A 22,604-nucleotide genomic window follows, 5' to 3' on the forward strand; every position below is an offset into this window, starting at 1 on the left:
TTTAATTTTGTAAATATTTATGTGTCTTCCACGAAAGCCTGTATTTTTTTTGCTTCATTATCATTCCATGAAGTAAGTCACTGCAATTCAATTACATTGCGGATGATAGCAATTTTCAAAAAAAAAAAAAGAAATGTTATAAAAATAATATCTGGTTCGTAATTGTGATTCATGTACTGCAAAACAGGCACAAATGGCACATTATTCCTTCGTATTTTTATTGCTCGTGTCAAGGGATGACTTTACTAACAGTCTTAAAGAAGTAAAAAAAGTAATGGATATTAAACATGCTTCCCACATTTGATTTATTTAATTGTTTTTTTCCACATTTTTTTCATTTCAGGCATGAATTCGACTGCTTGGAGCAAAAATTTTAACATTAACAACGAAATTAAAAACACAAAAACCTCGAAAATTATTTCCGATACAGATAATTAGCAATTGATTGGCGAAAAATATCCCCAACATTGACATTGGAAAATGGTTGCGAGCGACGAATTAACGCACGGAATGCGATAAAACGGGAATTTAATTAGCTGTCGCCATGGTTGGATGGATAAAAGTAAATCGACACGTGCCTTTGTGTCGGAAAACCGGAGAAAATTTACGAGATAGACAGACAACATAAATAAATAGTTTTGTTATCCCATTGTTTTGCTGCTGTTGCCTGTTGCGTAGCTTGGGCAAATTCCAACAACAAAATGCAAATATTAAAAGGGAAATGAAGTAATTAACCACCTTCCTTTATCTTGCTTCCAGCTGTAACGACGTTTCTTGATTGGATAGCAAATTTTTCGATGAGGATGAGAAGAAAAACAAAAGAAGCAGAAAAGAAGCGAAATTTTTACCTGAAATATTTTTTTAATGGACGTCAAATTACGCCTCGACGTCTTTTATGGCGCTTCTTGCAAATTTTAATTGGGTACCGTTAAATTTTTATTGTCAGTCAAATAAATTTCAACCTTGTTATGAGATGTCTTTATTACTTTTGTGGAGCAGAAGAGGAATTTTTTGTGTTGAAAAACTCTTTTTATTGTCTGTGGATCAGATGGCAATGTTCTCAGGTGAGTTGAAGGTTAAAACAAAAATTTTTTTGGGAATGTTATTGACTCTAACAATGTAAAAATATTAAAATTTTATAAAAAACTAACTTTAATTTTTGAAATTTTTAAATTTTTCTTAAATTTTATAAATTATTTAAAAAAAAATAAATTTTTAATTTAAAAAAAAAATAATTTTTACAATTTTTAAATATTTAATATATCTTAATTTTATTTTATAATAAATTTAATTTATTTCATTTAAAATTAATTAAAAAAATTTTTTTTTTCTATACATAAAAAAAATAAAATAATTGGTTTATTCATTAAATTTAATTCGAAAATAATACTTAATAAATTTGAATTGAATTTTATATTAAAAAAAATTTTTTTTTTAATAAATTTTTTTTTTCAAAATTTCAAAATTTTTTTTTTCGCCTGTACATCGGAAACGCAAAATTTAGAAAACGTCCAAAACAAAAGTTATTTCTCATCAAAATTTCAAAATTTTTTTTTTCAAAATTTCAAAATTTTTTTTTTCGTCAAAACCTTGTTTCTAACTTCATTTTGAGACGGAGAACCGTGATCTAGCTTAATTTTGAAAAATTGGTATGTGAGCCCTCATAATAAGAGGATTTTGACTTAAATTTTTTTTAATCAATTTTTTTCGCTAACATCTTTAAATGGCTCCTGTACATCGAAAACGCAAAATTTAGAAAAAGTCCAAAACAAAAGTTGTTTCTAACATCAAAACCTTCATTTTGAGACGGAGAACCGTGATCTAGCTTAATTTTGAAAAATCGGTATGTGAGCCCTCATAATAAGAGGATTTTGACTTAAATAATCAATTTTTTTCGCTAACATCTTTAAATGGCTCCTGTACATCGAAAACGCAAAATTTAGAAAAAGTCCAAAACAAAAGTTGTTTCTAACATCAAAACCTTCATTTTGAGACGGAGAACCGTGATCTAGCTTAATTTTGAAAAATCGGCTCATAATAAGAGGATTTTGACTTAAATTTTTTTTCATCCATTTTTTTCGCTAACATCTTTAAATGGCTCCTGTACATCGAAAACGCAAAATTTAGAAAAAGTCCAAAACAAAAGTTGTTTCTAACATCAAAACCTTCATTTTGAGACGGAGAACCGTGATCTAGCTTAATTTTGAAAAATTGGTACGTGAGCCCTCATAATAAGAGGATTTTGACTTAAATTTTTTTTAATCAATTTTTTTCGCTAACATCTTTAAATGGCTCCTGTACATCGAAAACGCAAAATTTAGAAAAAGTCTTTTTTGTAATTTTTAGTACATTGTGTTTATATGTTTGTCGAGCATATGAAGAATTGGCAATAATTTCTCTTAAACTAAACAATGACTCGGTACACAAACGGGTTATGTAACAAACATATACTACAATTCGAATTTGCTTAGCTAATTCAAGGTACTTTATTTTTTTTTAATTTATTAAATTAAATTGAAAAAAAACTTGGATAAATAAAAATTTAATTTATTTTATTTTTTTTATAATTAAATTAATGACCTAAAATAAATTAATTTTTAAAAATTCAACATTCATAAAAAATATTCACATGAAAAAATCAAAATTTTTAATTAAACCAAAAAATCTGTCATTTTTAGCCAAAAAGCAAACACAAAGCCCATATTTATATAACGACGTTAAATTTGATCCGAAAAATTATACGTCGTATTCATTTACAATTTTTTGTTCTGTTGCATAGATTAACTTTTACATTAACACTTTTTACCTTTTGCCAAAGTCCCGTATGGAACGTGTGTGCAAACAGGTGTTTGGTGTCGGTTTTTCATCTCATCCTCCGCAAACATTTTACGTAAATCTGACTTTTTTTTTTGTGTGGAATGAAACATTTGCACTTGATAAATATGTTGAAAAAGTAAACAGAATAAATTTTCTGAATGTTGGATTTTTTTTATTTTATTTTTTTTTTTGTTTGAAATAAAAACATTATCTGACACGATTTTATCTTTGCTTTTTTTTCAGAGAACTTTGACCTCAGATTCAACTTTTTTTCGAGCAAGACATGATGATGCGGTAATTTATCATTTTTTCAAGATGTTGGTTAATTCTTGATAATCAATAAGCAAAAAAAAAAAAGGAAAATGTTGCGTGACCATCAAAGCACACGAGACCAAGATGAAATATCTTTTATTGTATGAAAATGACATCAACAATGGGAATCCTTTTTTTTCGGAACAAGAATCCCTCTTTTTTTATTATGTTTGTTGTCCTTCTTCGTGTTTCCTTCTTCCGAGTTATTGAAATTAAGTCCAACCTTTTTTTTTTGCAGAAGCGAGCTTTGACCAAAAATTCCAACTGAGATTGTTAATGAAAATGAGTCGGTCAGTATCGATGTCGACATGAAAGGATATCCGAAACGGATGCTTCAAGAGACTTGTCAAAAATAGCTTTGAGATAATCGATATTTTGACCGACATAAGTGTATGAAAATGATTGAAATTGGATAAAATGGAGATTTTGAAGCAGAATTAATAAAACAAGAGTGAAGCACGTGTATCGCAACGTTTTGGTTTTCAATAGAATCGAAATGTAGAAATTAATCAAGTGAATAAAAGTGTTTGATAAATATTTCATGGAACGTAGCTGTTGAATGGACAGATCAAATAAAGATAGAAGAAATTCGAGAATGATGCAGATATTTGTTTCAAAGCTTCTAATGCAGTTTCGTAGAAGTAAGTAATCCGTTTTAAGCTTATAAAAGAGAGAATTTGTGAGAAAATTATTATTTTTTTTAACAAAACAAGATTTTTCGTAGAAATGTTTTTCAATTTAAATAAAAAGATTAGAATTTTTTTATTTAAATTTTTCCTTTCAATTTTGTTAAAATTTTATTTTATTTTTTTTTGTTTAATTTTTTATTACTTTTTTTTAAATAATTCTTCAATTAATTTTTTTTATGAGATTTAATTTTTTTTAATTAAAAATTATTTTTTTTTATTTTTTTTTTTTTTTTTAAAAAAATTTTTTTAATTTTATTTTTTTTTTATTTTATCCAATTTTTTATTAGTTTTTATTTAATGAAAAAAAAAATTAAAAATTATTTTTTTTACAAGTTTAAAATTTTTTGTTTACTTTTCTTTATTTTTTTTTTATTTCAAATTTAATATTTTATTAATTTAATTTTTAATTTTTTTTTTCAGTTTTATACAAGTTTTGAAACTTTCGAAGCAAATAGTCAACATTTCCATCCAAAACATGACATGAAAAAAAAGTTTCTCATCAACTCCCATCATTTAACACAAAATTCGATCAAAACTCATCGACATTTATCAATAACAATTGCGATATATATTCAACTCCCGATGGACATAATCACTTTTCGATCTACTTTCATTTCCCCATCCATTGCCGCGTTTTATTTATTAACATTTTTGTTCATTTTCCACACGATTGATTAGCATAGCGATAGCAGAAGCGTACCTTTCCTCCCGAAAAAATGGTATTTACATTGTCTAGACTCTTGAGAGGAAGCAAGTTGGGAAATTTATGTTTTCACATAAAATATTCATATTTATTCACGAAGCGTATAGTTCGTTCGTTCACTCATTAGCAATCAATTACTAACTTTGCGAGCTTTTTATGCAAAACACAAAAAATTTTTATCTTATAAGTTTTCTCTCAAAAAAAAATTTTTATTAGATGAAAAACGTTACAAGTTTCATAATTAATTTAAATCGCTGCTTGCTTATTTTATTGGGAATGTTTGTTTATTATGATTTGCAGTTAAAAAACTTTTTTTTTATTTTATTATTTAGAGCTCTTTATTACTTTTTTCACTTTTGCCACGAAAAAGTTCTTTTCTTTTAACAACTTTTTATGTAAATTGTTTGCTTACCTTTCTTTCTTTTTCTTCTTTTTTTTTTAGAATTTCACACACGTACGCACACAAACATGATGAGGAGAAAAGTGAAGAAGAAAGAAAAAAGTAAACAAGAAACATTGACCACCTTCCAGATATTTGCTCAAGCTCAACAATTATTTGCCAAGTACGAAGTACAGTGACAAAGCGGGTGGTTTTTAAATTGAATTAACGTCGTTTACTTTGCACTTAAAGAAAACGATAAAAATCATTGGATTTTTTTTTTTGACAAAGTTCGTTTAACTTAACTGCAATTTAGTTTTTTTTTCTTAAATTTTTATCAATTTTTTTTTTCATCTTTTTAATATGTTTTTTTTTTGTTAATTTTCTTTTTTTTTATCTGAAATTTTTTTTTTATTTTAATTTTTTTTTTAAATTAAATTAATTAATTAATTTTTTTTTAATTTTTTAAATTTTTTAAATTTTTATTTATTTTTTTAATATTTTTAATTTTTTTATTCTGCTAAATTTTTAATTTTGATCAAAAAAATATTTTTAAAAAATTTTGAAGTTAAAATAATTTTTTTTAGATATTTTAAAATAAATTATAAATTAAATTAAATATTCGATAGATAAAAAATTTAATATGAAATTATAAAAAAATCTTTAAAATGCGTGAATTTATTAAATTTAATGATAAAAGCTGTTGGTTATAAAAAATAAATAAAACAAATTAAAAGTCCATATGTCGTCGTCATGTCATAAGAGAAGCAGTGACTGTTTCAAAAACAAAAAGTTATGAATATTTGCATTGAAAATGGATACATACCTCAAAAGAAATAAGTTCAAAGCATTTAATTAAAAATATCAAGTGACCCGAATGAATATTTTGATATTCCATATGTTGTTGCTGCACAAAGTGACACAGTTTTTAATATTTTTTTTGTAATATTTTGTGGCTTCTCTGTCGCGGAAATTTTTATAGAAATTTTTTTATATTTTTCTACAGAGAACTATAATTTTTTTTTGCGAAATTTCCTTTTTTGATATTTTTTCACTTTTTTTGTACAATAAATTATTCAATATTATTCACTTATGGCAAACACACACGAAGACGAGGCAAAAAAAAGATGATCCGGGTTTATTCTTATTCACATGAGTGTTCGGCGGAGAATATGAACATTTATGATAAAAGTAGAAACCAGGCGTTTTTCTCTTCTCCACAAATTATTTATTCATGAACGACAATATCATCCTTGCTGTTTTCTCTGTTGTTGTTAGCCACCTGTGATATTTCTTTCAATTTTTTTCTGTTTTGTTATTTTAAATCTCCTACACTAAACATTTATGATATCACAGTTGGTGTTGGTCTCCTTTAGTAAACACACAATTTCTCGTGTTGCTCTCGTTTTCTTGATTAATTCAATATTTCACCATATCACGGATGTTCAACGACAAAACAACAACAACAACAAGGCTAGACGAGACCGATGATTAAAACGAGCCACAAATTACGCCACAACTCGATTTAATCAAGAAAATTATGTTTTTAAAAGGCTCGTTCGTACTTTCTTTCACTTTAAATATTGAAAAAGAAACTTTTCCTTTAAATATTTTTTTTTGTTTTTTTTTTTAGGTCTTACTCGCATGCCTTGCTACACCAAACTAAACTGATAAAGGTCTTTCTGCTTGCACAATGATGCATCCCGAACACATAGAAACCAACGAACAACGAACGGGAAAACTCGCAGCGTATGACTGATGATAATGACACCAGTAGCTTTCCCGTAGCTTTTGAGCTGGAAATGTAGACGATTAAACTTGAAACGAGCGATGCGTGTGTGTCGACGAACATATGGCAAGGTTAGGATTCTGCGCGTTAACGGGGGAATGTCATGTGCGATTATTCGCCAGGGTGATTTTTTTTCCTTTGATAAGCAAAGGAATTAGCTTTAAAAAAATAAATAGTAAAAAAATTAATTTTTTTCTCAAAGTCTTTAAACAATATTTAAAAAATTTTATGAAAAAAAAAATTTTTGTTCAAAAAAAAAAAAAAAAAAAATAATACATATTTTTAAAAAAATTTGAAATTAAAAAAATTATTAAATTTTTTTTGAATTTTGAATTAAAAAAAATAATTATTTAAAAACCAAAAATTAAAATTTTTGAAGAAAATTAAAATAATTTTTGAAGAAAAATTTAAATTTTTAAAAAAAAAAATTTTTAAGATAAAAATTAATTAAAATTTTTGAAGAAAAATATTAATAAAAATTTTTGAATAAAAAAATTAATAAAAATTATTAAAGTTCAAAATAATATGAAATTTTTGAAAAAAAAAATTTTTTTAAATTAAAAAAAAAATTAATTGAAAATTCTCAAAAAAAATACTCACCTGTAGCTAAATTTCAAAAAACCTTCACAAACTCACATTGTATTGCACTCCCGTTTCCCCGAATATGCAAGTACACAATCCCCCCCATTCCCCATAGAAACACGACAGCACGACTTCCCATCTTTTCCAAACATTTTCGCTTTATTTCAACATCAGATTCATTTAATTTCTATACATAGCGAGTAGTAGAGAGTACACATTGCTTAGAGTTTAGTATTGTACAATAAAATAATTTTAATCCCTTTATATATATTTTTGTATACATAAAAAAAAACTTTTTTTTTGTTTGTTTCTGTTTTGCTTGTTGTTGTTGTTCATTTCTGTCTGTTTCAGCACGCGACACGAGCTACAGCAGCGCCTTTTTTAACTTTTCAAAAAAATGTTGGTTAGTGTAAAAAAAAAGTTATCATTGCACAAATAAATAAATTATTCTCTTATTTATTATTAATGTTATGAAATATGTTTTAACGCGGGTAAAATAATATTATTAATGTTTGTTTTTCGTGTTCCTTGCGAAAAAAAGCACCTTACATCAAAATTATATCGATACACTGGAAAATCTCATTGATTGTATTTCTATTAATAATAAAAAATAAAAGAAGGATCAACATTTATTCGTTTCTTTTTTCTTTGTTGTTGTTATTTGATTCGAATACAGCACACACTTTTTTGTTGATTGTCTTCGTTATTTTTTCATATATATAAAAAAAAAGTATAATAACAATAAGTATAATAGAGATACGTTTTGTGTTTATTTCATTAGTTTTATGAAAAGTAGGTTGTATAGTACGTTGTGTGTTTGAATAAAGAAAAACAGGAGTAAAAGTTGTGATTCAGCCAATTTTCCGTTAGATGTCATCCTTAGGCAGCAGCTTCTTCTCCTTCCTATTTTTCGAAAAATTGTTAATAAAATTGAAATTTATAATTTTATAAGTATTTTTTTTTTTAATATGACGGACAAAATTTTTTTTTTTCTGTATTATATGTATATAATTTGTATATTATGTATAATATATATTATTATTTTATTTTTGATAATATTATTATTATAAAATTTTTTATTATAAAAAATATAATAATTTAATTTTTTTATCATTTTTTTTTAATAAAATAAATTTTTTAAAATATTAAATATATATATATATAATAAATATATATAATATAAATAAATTTCTTTATTATAACATATATATTAAAATATGCTATATATTATATAGAAAAAATTAATTTTGTCCGCAGCTTAAAAAAATAATAAAAAAGAAAAAGTTGAAGTATATTTTTCGTGTAGAATGAAACACATTTTTAACAATTTTTACAAAATTAAACGAAAAATATGAAAAAACATTAACTTACAAACAAAAAATATATATATCTTACCTAAGCAACCTTTGATCCAATGTTATTATTTTTCACAATAAACATACATTTTTCGTACAAACAAATATTTGCACATATAAACAAATAACCGAAACATTTTCCAAGATATATTTTTACACTTTATTAAACGCAATGACATGTTTTTGTTTGATCTTGTTGTTGTTTTTTTTTATTTTAATATTTATATTATTTTATACAAACTAAAGATTTAAAAATAAAAGTTGTTTTTTTTCTGTATTCTGTATATATATTATATCATTAATTATATAACAATGTATGATGATGGTGTACGCAATAATAAATAAATAAAAACAGAAAAAAATGTTAAACTTAATTATAATAAAATTTTTTATTTTATTTTGACCAAAGAAAAAATAAAAACAGGAAGTTAACACTTTTTATTATTATTTATATACGAAAAAAAATGAGGAGAGGATTAATTTTCTTTTTTTTTTTTTTAAATAAAAATACATAATAATAATTATTATTTCTTACATGTTTTTAAATAATATAAATAAATACACAACATACACTTTATTTTGTGATTTTATTACAATTACAAGAAATAATTTATCAAAAAAAAAAATAAAGACATTTTTTTTTACTCGATGACGACTTTGAGATGTGTGTTTTGTGTGCCTTATATGATGTCTCTATGGTATTTGTGTGTATTCATTTAAATTTATTTATTGGGTGTGAGTGTTTTGCATGGCATGTTTAGGCGTCAACTTCAACTTCTTCATGCACTTCTTCCTTTACCTTGGCGTCTCCGGGTTTGCCCTTGGACCAGTCAGGTTTTTTCTGAAAAAATATCAATTTTTTATTAATAAAAGTTATAAAATATATTTTTTAAAAATATTTTTAATGTTTAATAATATGTTGTATCATTAATATTGGTGCTGTTTTGTATAAGAAATTAAGAAAAAAAGAAAAGTCAAACGATTTTTTGCCAATTTTCTCCTCTAACTTGGCTTTTCGTTTCGTATTCTATAAAATTTATGGTAGAATGGTTGGTCGTTAGTGTTGTTCTTTGTTGGAAAACGGGAATGGAGCTTTATACAATCATAAGGGTTCGAGCAACGGGGTGATGAGTAGAATATTTACATTCGAGGAAGGGTCGAAGATGAGATGAGAAAATTTTTTGCTATCAACTAAAAGAAGAAAAAATGAAATTTTCCAATTTTTCTTGGATTTTGTTTCATTTTTTGGAAAGTATTTTTTTTTTTTTTTTTTTTGAAATACAGGATTTAGAAATAGTATGTATTCGTTCTATTCTAACATGATACAAAAGCACATAAAACATACATTTTTGTTAGTTTTTACATTTTTATTAATTTTCTGTCTCGATAAATAAAAAAATATTTTTTTTAACTTGAATTAGACAGAAAATTAAATTTAAATAATTTAATTAAAATTTAAATTTAATTATTTAAAATTTTATTTATTTAAAAAAAAAATTATTTTTAATTAGTTAATTTAATTTAAAAAAAAATTAATTTAAATTTAAAAAAAAAATAAAATTTAATTTAAAAAAATTTTAAATTAATTTAAAATTAATTTAATTAAAAAAAAAAAAAAAATTTAATTTAATTTAAATTTTAATTAAATTTAAATTTTCTAATCTAAAAAATTTAATTTATTAAAAGAAAGAACGTCTAAAGAACTAATTTTCTACAGATTTTTTTAAATTTTCCACAGTCGCAGTTCAATTTATTAATTATTACCTGCTTTGGGGCTGTCTGTAAAAATAGTGGGAAAAATAGTACATAAAATTTTTTGAAAAGTTAGAACAATACAGAAGGTATATAGAGAGTAAACAATGAAATTTTGGGTCACAAAATAACGGAAGACGTACGTATAAACATTTTATTAACATAAATTTACAAAAATAAAAAAAAATAAATTTTATTTAGTCACAAAAAGCAGTAAATAATTTACATCTCGTGTAGAGTGACGGAATCGTATTCATGTAATTTTTATAAATATTAGCAAAAAGCAAAGCACATTAGATTACAAATAAAGAGAAAAAAATATATATAATTAAAAAAAATTCTTGTGCAACATTAATTGCCTTAAATAATAATAATAATAAAAAAAAGTAAGAGGACACAAAAACGACGAAGCAAAATAGAAGATTACATACTGTGCAGGATTTCTCACCTCTAAATATTTTTTAAGCTTTTATTTTTTTATTACAAAAGACCGACACTGGATAACATTTTTTTTATTTTTTGGAGTTGTAAAGTATGAAAAAGACTCAAAAAACAAGGAAACACGGATGAGACAAGGAGACACAAAAAAATCGGAGAAAAGGTTCAAAAAACAAAAAAAGTGTTGTGTTTATAAAATTATAAAATCTTGTTCGAATATTGTCTCGAATATTAATTATTATGTTTAAATTACATAAAAAAAATCGTGAGACAATGAAAAAAATTTTTCGAGACAAGAAAAAAAATGTGTGTTGAGGTTTCTTTATTTTTTCTGCCAATCAGCCTTTTCCGATTTCTTAGCCTGTGTAGACAAAACAATAATAAGGAGACATGAGAATATTGTGTAACGGGTTTTTTTTCTGTTTTATAATATTTAATTTTTTTTTGTATTACTCATCATCATCCAATCGGAGCCAATTTTTTGTATTTTTTTTTCGAATTAAATTTTTTTTTAACCAATGGCGAGAGAAAAATCATGAAAAAAATGACTTACCTCCTTATCTTCTTCTTCCAAGGTGAATTCCTTCTTCTTGACAACCTTAAGTTGGTTACGGAAGTTGAATTCGGCGGCCTTCTTTTGTAACTTGGCGAATTTGTTTTCGTATTTGGAGACCTTCTTCAAGGTAGGCTTGACGCTGTTTTCGATAAAAAATATTTATTTAGCAATTTTTTTCTTTTATTTTAGGTGAAAGAAGACTTACAATTTACCGCGGAGGTCGTTGACTTGGGCATTGAGGTCGGAGATCTATTTGTGCAAGAAAAATTTGTGAAGGAACGGAAAAAGGGGGAAATAATATATTATTAAATGTTCAAAAATTGATTAAACTTAAAAAATAACTTATAATAAAAAAATAATTTTAATAAAAATAATTTAATTAAATTATAATTAATTATAAATTAAATTATTTTTATTAAATTAAAAATAAATTTTAATAAAAAATCATTTTTTAAAATATTAAAATTTAATGATTTTTTATTAAAAATTTAAAACTTAACTTAAAATTATTTTTAAAAATAAATATTAATAAACTATGCAAGCAATTTTTGTTAAAATTATAAAAAAATTAGTAAAAAAAATTATTTGCATGTTTCTAGCGTCGTTTTTTTTTCTAATTATTTGAAAAAAAAGCAAAATTGTATCATGCAGGAGCAGCTTTTCACATCTGTATGTTCTAATGTACTTTTAATGTGGGCATTTCAAGCGTTTTACGGGAACAACAGTTATAACATATTGTCTCAAAGGCATTTTGAAGCGAATAAAGCATCGAAGCACATTTAGCGAAAAGAAATTTTTTTGCATGCACAATTACTTTTACTTTTGGATTGAAGCATTTTTGCATGTATGAGAAAAAATGTGTGAGGTTAGTAGTCAGATTCTAAAATTAAACAACTACGTGTTGTGTATTTTTTTTTTGCTACATCAAAAAATAATGATTTTTATTAAAAAATACAAAAAAAAAATATTGACGACATATTTGGCAACGGTCCTCGTGCCAAATCACAGGAGAGACTTACAAAAAAAATTAAAAAAAAATTTTTTTCAAAAATACATCAAAAATATTTGTTATTTACGTTTTTTTTCCTCAACGATGACAAATTCTGTTCCATACAGATTTAAAAAAAAATTCTGTGTGTGACAAAAAATAACAAAAAAATTATTAATAACCACATATTATGATTTTTTTTACCCAGGTAACGATTTTAGGATTCAAAAAAAAAAACAAAATTCAAAAAATTCACAGGATTTGGAATGCGGCGCGTAAAAAGTGGATTTCGGAAATTCGGAGGTAGTATAATTACAGTATGGCACATGTATTTAGACAGTTGATAGTTCATATAAGTAAGTTTAATTTTTAAGTAGTAGTAACAATTTTTTTTTATATATATTTAATTTTTTTTTGGAAGTAACAAGAAAAGGGAGATGGTACTGGTTTAATTTTTTTTTTATAATTTCTTAACAATTTAGCCTGAGCTTATTTTTATCCTTAAATAATTGTGTCCGTGTAAGAATTGTGGAGTAAATTATTTACAATTTTTTTTAATGGATAACAAAAACAGTAACAATTTTTTTAATTTTAATAAAGGAAAAGAAATATTATATACAAAAGTTTTTTTTAAATTAATAAAAAAAGAAGGAACAAAGCTCAACACACTATAATAATAATTAAAAATTTTTATAATTTTTTTTTTAATTTTTGTACGAACAGTAGATTTTTTTTATTATTTAAAAAAAATTGCCAAAAATTATATTTTTTGTTAGATGCATTTTTTAGAGTCCCGCGAAAAGTCCCAAAATTTAATTAAAAAAAATTTAATCCTAACATTTTTAATTAGATAATCTCAGGCTGTTTTATTTTTTAATAAAATATTTTAAATTATGTTGTGTGCCATACTGTTCATACTATATTACCATCGATTTCGCGTGATCCGACCCGAAAAATAAAATTGTCTTGTTGTTTAATTTTTGGTTTTAAATAATTAGATACAAAATTAATTATTTTAACGTTTAAATAAAAATTAATATAATAATAAATAGAAAAAATTATATAATAATAATATAAAATAGTAACGAAGAAAATTTTTTATATATTATAAAAATTGAAAGGAAATTAAAAAAAACAACATGCGATTTTTTTATAAAATTTATCATTTTCGTGTGAAAACCTTTTTAATAAAAAAATAATTTTGTGTGGAGGAAGAAGAAAAAAGAATGAAAAAAAAATAATAAAACTTGAAACTAATAAATGCATCATACAAAACGTTATGTAGTTTGGTCATGATACAAATTCTTTCTCCCAAAAGATTTACTGTGTGTGATATTCGAGACTTTCTTTGTTTTTAAACAATTTTTTTTCATAATGTGTTTTTTTTTTCATAAAATATAAATATTTAGTGAGCGCAGATTATTCAAAAAAAAAAAAAAAAAAAAAAAAATTAGCCGTTTTTTACTTTTTTTTTTGGAACAAGTTCAGTAATGATCAAAGAAAAAAATCTTTCTATCATTACTTCACTCGCTTTTGTGTCTATCAAACTGCTTAATTTTGATATATTACAAAAAAAATTAACTACTGATCAACCAATTCAATATAATAATATACAAAAGTTAGTTGGATGCCTTGCTTTAATATAAAAAACGCGATTATTATTATAATGTGTTGAAAAAAAAAATTTTTTTTTATATATAATATAAAAATTGCTTCTGTTTTTGTATAATTTTTATTTTTTTTTCTACTGTTTTTTTCTGAGTGAGTGTTTCTTATTATATGAAGTGTGATCGAAATGTGTCCTATTCTTCATAATTTCTTTATGAATTACGGTGCAACTAAAGATTTCACTTTCTAGGGTGCATAATGAGAGGATATTGATGTTCTTGTCTCATTTTTAATAATTTTGAAAATGTTTACTAAATGATTTTTTTTAACAAAGGAACTAATAATGGGATGTAATAATAAAAATAAAGGAAAATTTTATAACATCAAATAATTGAAAAATAAAAGAATAAATAAAATATTAGACACAAAAATAATAAAATAGAAAAAAAATAGAAACCCGATTGTTGAAATTTTGTTGTTTAGAAACATACTCAGGTAATAAAATATAATAATAATAATAAAAAAGTAGCAATTTTAATAATAATAATAAATAAAAGGTAATCACAAACTGGTGTATTTTTTGTATATATATAATAATAAATAATTATATAACTTTAGTAGTAGTAACAAAATTATATTTTAATTGGTTTATATTTATATATGTATATAAAATTTATTTATATATAATTATTTTTATGGTAGAAAAATATATAAACTTATATATTGGCAGTACCTCCCAATCTCTCTTCCGGACTTCATATTCCAAATCCCATTTTTGGCCCTCACACAAATACATTCGGTCGTAATATTGCTTACAAATAGCCTTCAATTGGTCTGCATAAGAGGGAAGAGTAGAAGAAGTATCAATTTTTTGTGTACTTTTAATTTTATAACACTTCATTTTTTTTTTGTAGTTGACTATTTTTTACATATTTTTTTTTTTTTAGCATGAATGAATTAAATTTTTATCTAAACCATGTGCCATGAACTGATGAGCGAACGCGACGACGACGACGGTATTCCTTAATTTTAAGTCAAACCAAAAATCAAAAGAAAACGTGAGACGACACAAAAATCTATCACTTAAGTAATAAATAATTAAAAAAGTATGAAAATGATGTAAAAAAACAGGAAAATGTGCGAAAATATATAATATAATAATAATATCATATTCGTAACGTGATGTGTAATTAATTGTTTTTCAATTCAAATTTTAGCATTTTTTGTATTAAATTTCAAATCAAAATTTTTTTAATTAAATTTAATAAATATCCATCATATATATGTTGTATATTATGTATGATAATGTTTATTAAAATTAATTAAAAATTAAAGTATAGGATAGAAAAAATTTAGAAAATAAATCACGTTTTATTTAAAATCCGTGTAAATTGTGTATGATTGATAAAATTATGTTTATAATAAAAAAAAAAGTAGGGAAGCAGCCATATTACAACATCATAATAATAATAACTTCATATCACTTCAACCCAATATTCTATATTATTGTTTAATTTTTAATAATAATAATAATTCTTTTGAGTTTTTTTTTAATTATTTATAAAATAAAATAAAAAAGAAAAAAAACGTAATTGAAGTTTCTGAGTGAATCCCGTTACCTCAAATTTCTTCATTTGTTCGATAAGTTCTAAATCATATTTGTCATTTTCCAATCTGGATATTTTCGTGTGGTATTCTCTACAAATTGTTTGTAACTCAGCTATACATATAATAATATATAATAATAAAATTAATTATTTTTTTTTTTTAATATTTAAAATATATAAAAATTTATCAACAATGGAAAATACTGCCATATTTTTGATATATATTTATAATGAATGTCTCCCTGTATTTTTTGCGACAACAACGACGACCATGAATAATATTTTAAAATAATAAGAATTAGCAACTACATTCAACCATATACTAAAGTAAGCTCGGGCGGGGTAATAATTTTATAATATATATAATATAAAAGGTATTTATAATAAAAAAATATAAGGGAACCGTCTACTAATAATAATTATAATAAAATAAAAAAAAATAAAATAATTTTTTTTTGATGTATAACATTGTTAGAGCTATTTTTACCCATAAATATTTTTTTTTGTCTCTAAATATTTTTTTTGCTTGCAACATCTACTGCGCGCCTTAGTTGCGATAAATAAGCGATAATAAAATAATTAAAAAAAAAATAATATAAATAGAGGGGGATGTCTTGCCTCTAAATCCTTAAGGTCTACTTCATATTCACGATCAATTTTTTCTCTTTCCAATTTTCCGATTTTTTCGTGATATTCAGTACAAATTGTTTTTAAAGCAGCTAAATTATTAATAATTAAAAATTTTTTATAATATATATTTTTTTATAATTTTCTTAATTATGATAAAAAATAATGTATGATGAATCTGTGTAACTTTGTATCTCATATTTAATTTTTTTTTGTAATTTTTTCCCTGAGTGCGATCTAAGGTTATATCATTTAATAAATAAAATAAACGTAGGAATAAGAAGCAGAAAAGCAAGGAAACTATTCTATAGTTCTTTTCATAAATAAATATAAAATATTTAAAATTAAAGAAAACAAAAGCCAATGAATGTCTCGTAATTCAATTCATTTAATTAAAAAATATAAATGAGACGTGAAATGATGATTGATTGATATAACCTTAATTTTATTTCATTTTTAATGAAATATAAACAAAAATCAAAATTTTGAGGATATTATTTAGGGAAATCTAAATAAAACTAAAAAATGTTGGCAATGATGGTGCTTTTGCTTAAAATCTATAAAAAAAAATTTATAGCGATCCAAACCAACCTATTATAATATATATTTGGCTATAAATTGTCAGTTTAGCTCTTTTTCATTTATAATTCTTTTAATTTTTTTTAAAAAATGTTGAAAATTAAATTTTAATGATGATAAAAAAAAACAAAAATTAAGTAAAATCCAATTAATTAAAAAAAAAAAAAATCAAATAAAAATTTAGTGAAGAAGAAAAGTTTTTTTGAAGAAAGATTTAACGAACAACATCAATCGCAGTCAATATTATAAAATATATATTTTTTTAGCAACATATTTTTGTATTAATAATTTTGATTAACACGAATTGATAACAAATAAATTTGGAAATTAATTTATTATTAAACATGTAAGAAAAAGAGCCCGGTTTTTGCCAAAAAAAAATTGATGTCCATGAGTATAATTTTTTTAAGTGTTAAATTCGCCGAAAAATTAAAATTAAAAAAAACTCTTTGGACATCAAGTTATAAATAATTATTATTATGTTGAAAAAAAATTTTAGAATAAAAAAATTAAAAAAAAGATCGATAGAAAAATAAAAAAAAAAGTTAATTCATATATAGCATTATTCATATCGGTTATGCTTGTTTGTTTTTGTTTAAGAAAAAATTTGTCGGTTACGCGTTTTTTTTTAAATTAACTCTCTCGAATATATATAATTTTTTTAATTATAACAACAATATATCTTCTTTCGTCTATTTTTGTGTGTACCTGATGATCTTTAGCTCTTACAATATACTCGAGATCATACTTTTGATCCTCCAATTTTTCAATACGGCTATGGTATGCGCGAACAATATCTCTAACGGTGTCTAAATAATTGGTAAGTAAAGTTTATCGTCGTTCATATATAATAATAATAAAATTAAAAAATTCGTAGGCGACCTTGTAGAACATTTTTCATTATAAAAGTGATTGAAAAAAAAATTATATGAGATAAAATGAAGGAAATAAGGGTTGGTGTGTTGTTAAGAAACGGAAAAAAAAGGAAAAAACGTTACCTTCACTGGCGTCATCAACGTTCTTTGGTCTGCCACATCTCTCCTCAATAATACGTCTACGTTCAGCTGCCTTGCGTTCTTGTTCCTTCTTCAATTCCTCAGCGGCTTTTTTACGCAACAACAACTAAAATCGAAATTTTTTGACATTTAGAAGCGGAAATTTGCAAAAACATCAAAAATAACTCACTCGAAGCTTCTTTTTTCTCTCTGGAGTCATGAAACCCTTCTTGGCCTTCTTTGCCTTGGAGGCTTCTTCCATACGCTTACGTACTTCGGCACGTTTGCGCTCGATTTCGGCTTGTTTAGCCTTCTTAGCCTCATCATCAGCCATTTTGTTCTATTTGGTTTCTTTCTAAGAGCTACAAAAAATTTCCCAAATTATTATTGTTATTTTTTTTTCAAACAACAATGACGAGATAATCAAAGGATTTCACGCTAAAAACGATTTTTTTTTACATCATCGGTTAATTATTATATTTACGTAAAACGTCGAGCATCAATATCCAATTTCATGAAAAATTTTATTTTTGTGCAGAGAATTTTCTCTCACAAAATTTCGTTTTTTACTCGCAACAACACGCAACATGTGAAAATAAATATAAATGTATTTTTAGAAAAAATCGTACGAATTTCCACATTTTCAAAGGTCCAAACAACACAAATATTTTTTAGTGTTTTTTCGTTTCATTTCTCTTGCGTGCCTATGAATGTGGGTTTTTTGTTGAAATCTAATGATACGCGCAAAAATAATAATAAATTATACTGAGAAAAAAAGAAAGAAGAGGAAAAACGCCCACATGGAAGTTAATTTTGTGCGTTACTTAAGACTCGAAAATTGGAGAAATTAATGATTTTTTGTGGGAATTAACGTCAAATTTTGACCTATTTATTACTGTTTGATGGATTTTCGGGTAAGTTTTTAATAAAAATTTACTTAATTTCCAAAATTATATTAAATTTTTGTATTTATTAATTTTTTTAAATGATAATTTTTTAAATTTAATTTAATTTTTAATTTTTTTTATTTTTTAAAATTTATTTAAATTTATATTTTTATTAAAAATATATTTCAAAAATTAATTCAACTTAATTTAAAAAAAAATATATTTTAAAAAATTTTTTTTATTAAAAAAAAATAAATTTTATTAAAAAAAATATAAATTTTGTAAAAAGTTAAAATTATTTTTCAAAAGCAAATAAAAAAAAAATAAATTTTGTGAAAAATTAAATTTTTTAAACTAAAAAAAAAATGAAAATTATTTAAAAAAATATTTTTTTACAAAAAAAAATAAATTTTGTGAAAATTAAAATTTTAAAACGTAAGCAACATTTATAAATAAATATGAGACAATCTGAAAACACTTGTTGAAAAAAAATGTAGAAATCTATTTTTATTTATTATTTTTTTTTTAATTCAATTTTACTTTTTCTTCTCATTTTTTATCCATTCAGTATTTCAACGAAGAAGGAAAATCAGGACATTTTTCCGCATTTTCCTGCACTTTCGCCAGATGTCGCTGAAAATTTATGAAAATTATTGTTGCTGAAAGTCTGTTGAGCATTTTTTTTTTGTTTCAACATTTCGATCACATAAAAATGAGTTTGTGAGAGAGAACACGAGAGACGAAAGGCAACATCGTGTTATAATAAACAAAAGTGCGATATAAATAGATTTGAACGTCTCTCGTCTTACTTGTTGAAGTAAAGAAAGAACTTTATTTTTCAAATTTGGACACAAAGTAATTTTTTTAATGAATTTTTCAATGATTTGTCGCATATTTGTTACACTTTTGAGAATTTTTTGTGACCTTCGTACTTTTTGTGAGTCCTTCAATTTTTTTAGATTCAAAGTTCGTTATTTTTTTGAACTCGTCGATTTTTGAAAACACATTCGATGGCGATTTGTAGGTGTTCACATGCTAATTTTAGCTTAACTTTTCATCATCATCATCATAATTTTTTTTTCGTGAGTAAAATTTTTGATTTTTTCACTTTTTTAATTTTTTTTTAATTTTTTTAGTTTAAAATTTTTATTTTAATTTATTTTTTGTTCAATTTTGCACCTGTTTTGTCATTTTTTTTTGAATATTTTTCATCAACTTGTAATTTGATATCGTTTCTCATTCACACATTCCCTCTCTTTCGTCGACTTTTCTCTCGCGTTTTCGAATTTTCTTCATATATGATGATTTTTTATTTTTTTTTCTTTCTTTATATTTTCGTTTATTGCATAATTTCGTTTAAAACTTTTCCGTATTTAGTGTTTTAATCCTTTGATTGCGTCACACGGGCGTTGTTTGTTGTTGTTGTTGACAGAGACACTCACCTCACGAGGATAAAAATTGAAATGAGTTAATTTGGAAAAGTAGCTAGAAAATGTGCACTTTCCAAAACAGACAAGAGACAAATCGAAAAGTCAAACTGATCGATCCGACGGCAAACGGCTGACTAAACGAAACGACGACGACGTGATCAGGCAAGATCTTTTCTTTTTCATTCGCATACGTGCGTGCCAAGTGCTAAAAATGGAAACGAAAATAGAATGCGGTGTACGTGGCGTTGTATGATCGCGACGCAAAACTTTGTGAGAATTTTTTTTTGTTTTTGAGAATTAAATGAGATTACTTCATGTTTTGAATGCATTTAGCAGCTAAAAATTCAGAAAATATCGAAAATTCAAAGAAATCAAAGCTCATCGATCGATTTGGAAATCAAACATTATTATCGATTACGGATTCAACATCTCGTCACAGGTGTGATAAAATGTTTAGTAAAAATATCATTCAAAAGGAGAGATTATGAGTCGAAGAGCGATCATCTGCGAGAGACATTTCGGAGATTGCATTCATGAAGTGATGAGACAGTAGTTAGATGTCGACTTGGATTCGTGCCAATTTTTATATATTTCATATTTTTAATATGATTTTTGTATTTATTTATTTAAAAATATGTTGAAGAAGATAGAAATAGTTTCTTACTTTTTTTCGTATATAACGTGCGAAGAGAAAGTCATCACAATTTTACGAAAAATTTCAAAAAAAATTTTTTTCGAATTTTTAAGATAAATAATTTATTATATTTTTTAAATAATTTATTTTTTTATATTAATATTTTTATTTAATAATTATTATATTAAAATAATATAATTAAAAATTTAAAAAAAAAAAAAAAAAAAAATAAATTATTTAAAAAATAATCAAAAAAATTAATTATTAAATACTAAGTAAAAAAAAAAATAAAAATATATATAAAAACATTTAATTTAATAAATATTCTAAATTAATTAATAAATTAAAGATTTTATAAAATTTTTAAAAAATAAATTAAAAATAATTAAATTAAATATTTTTTATATTTCTATTTTTATTTATTTTTTTATTTAATTTAAATGTATTCAAATATTTATTATTTAATTACTTTTATTTATTAATTTTTTTTTGTAGTACATAGCCGTAAGGCAAATTTAAAAAAAAATTATTTTAATTTAAAATGAAAAAATAATAATATTAAAAAAAGAGACATTCAAAAAGATTCGAGAAGAAGAAATAGATAAAATTTAACGCAAAAAACGTTTTGAGCCTTCGTCAGTATTTAAAATTAAAATTTTTTCAACAAAGTTCGATTAATTCATAAAAAAAATATATGAGCTTCGACATGTAAAAAATTGAAAATTAAAAATTGAATTTAACATTTTAATTTTTTACCGCATTTCGAAGAAAAAATGCGGTATTAAATTCGACTTGTCGTCTGTGTGTGTGTGTGTGTGTGTGTGTGTGTGTGTCAGTAACGCTGTGCCCCAAAAAAATTTTTTTTATTTATTTAAAAATCATGGAGATTTTGATGGAAATCATCTTTAGAATGAATATTTATTCAATTTTAGCTTTGAAATCCATCAAAAGTTTACTTAAACTTGACTTGAAAAATGGATTGACCGTTTTTAATTTTTTTCCAAAAGTGAAAAAAATGACATGAACGGTTTACTTCCAAACGCTGATTTTTTTGTTTCGTCAAATATCGACCCAATATGAACAAAAAAAATTTTTAGAATATTTATTTATTTAATTTTAGGCTTAAAAGTGATCAAAAAATGACATGTAAAAAAATCAGCGTTTTTACTTCCAAACGCTGATCCAAATATGAACAGAAATCTTTAGAATGAATATTTATTCAATTTTAGGCTTAAAAGTGATCAAAAAATGACTTGCAAAAAAAATCAGCGTTTTTACTTCCAAACGCTGATTTTTTTGTTTCATCAAATATCGACCCAATATGAACAGAAATGAACTTTAGAATGAATATTTATTCAATTTTAGGCTTAAAAGTGATCAAAAAATGACATGTAAAAAAATCAGCGTTTTTACTTCCAAACGCTGATTTTTTTGTTTCATCAAATATCGACCCAATATGATCAGAAATCATCTGTAGAATGAATATTTATTCAATTTTAGGCTTAAAAGTGATCAAAAAATGACATGTAAAAAAATCAGCGTTTTTACTTCCAAACGCTGATTTTTTTGTTTCATCAAATATCGACCCAATATGAACAGAAATCATCTGTAGAATGAATATTTATTCAATTTTAGGCTTAAAAGTGATCAAAAAATGACTTGTAAAAAAATCAGCGTTTTTACTTCCAAACGCTGATTTTTTTGTTTCATCAAATATCGACCCAATATGAACAGAAATGAACTTTAGAATGAATATTTATTCAATTTTAGGCTTAAAAGTGATCAAAAAATGACATGTAACAGAAATGAACTTTAGAATGAATATTTATTCAATTTTAGTCTTAAAAGTGATCAAAAAATGACTTGCAAAAAAAATC

At 23.9% G+C, this 22,604-nt stretch overlaps 1 protein-coding gene across 13 annotated transcripts; it reads right to left on the minus strand.

Annotated features, from left to right (window-relative positions):
• Positions 1–7,403: 7,403 nt before the first annotated feature.
• On the minus strand, positions 7,404–20,221 carry LOC134833543 (troponin I). 13 transcript variants are annotated; one of them, XM_063847894.1, is made up of 9 exons: positions 20,106–20,221; positions 17,967–18,138; positions 17,780–17,903; positions 14,702–14,802; positions 11,578–11,621; positions 11,370–11,511; positions 10,391–10,405; positions 9,426–9,467; positions 7,404–8,174 (listed from the first exon to the last, which is right to left on the minus strand). In XM_063847894.1, the coding sequence occupies exons 2-9, from the start codon at positions 18,108–18,110 to the stop codon at positions 8,151–8,153; spliced, it is 636 nt and encodes a 211-aa protein (XP_063703964.1). In that variant the 5' UTR covers positions 18,111–18,138; positions 20,106–20,221; the 3' UTR covers positions 7,404–8,150. The 13 variants fall into 13 exon arrangements, 10 of the variants coding, with proteins under 10 accessions (XP_063703964.1, XP_063703965.1, XP_063703956.1 ...); XM_063847895.1 differs by lacking the exon at positions 10,391–10,405; XR_010162122.1 differs by lacking the exons at positions 7,404–8,174; positions 10,391–10,405 and adding an exon at positions 10,827–11,177 and having other exon boundaries at positions 9,163–9,467.
• Positions 20,222–22,604: the final 2,383 nt, after the last annotated feature.

The sequence above is a fragment of the Culicoides brevitarsis genome, chromosome 3, assembly GCF_036172545.1.
Source record: "Culicoides brevitarsis isolate CSIRO-B50_1 chromosome 3, AGI_CSIRO_Cbre_v1, whole genome shotgun sequence".
Classification (NCBI taxonomy): Eukaryota; Metazoa; Arthropoda; class Insecta; order Diptera; family Ceratopogonidae; genus Culicoides; species Culicoides brevitarsis.

Excerpts from the sequence above, each read along its gene's own strand:
- LOC134833543 (XM_063847886.1), bottom strand. The coding sequence starts at position 18,110 with ATGGCTGATGATGAGGCTAAGAAGGCTAAACAAGCCGAAATCGAGCGC. Across the intron at positions 14,803-17,779 it reads CGTTGATGACGCCAGTGAAG|ACCAATTGAAGGCTATTTGT; the intron begins GTAACGTTTTTT and ends CCTCTTATGCAG. Across the intron at positions 11,622-14,701 it reads TCCGGAAGAGAGATTGGGAG|ATCTCCGACCTCAATGCCCA; the intron begins GTACTGCCAATA and ends TTGCACAAATAG.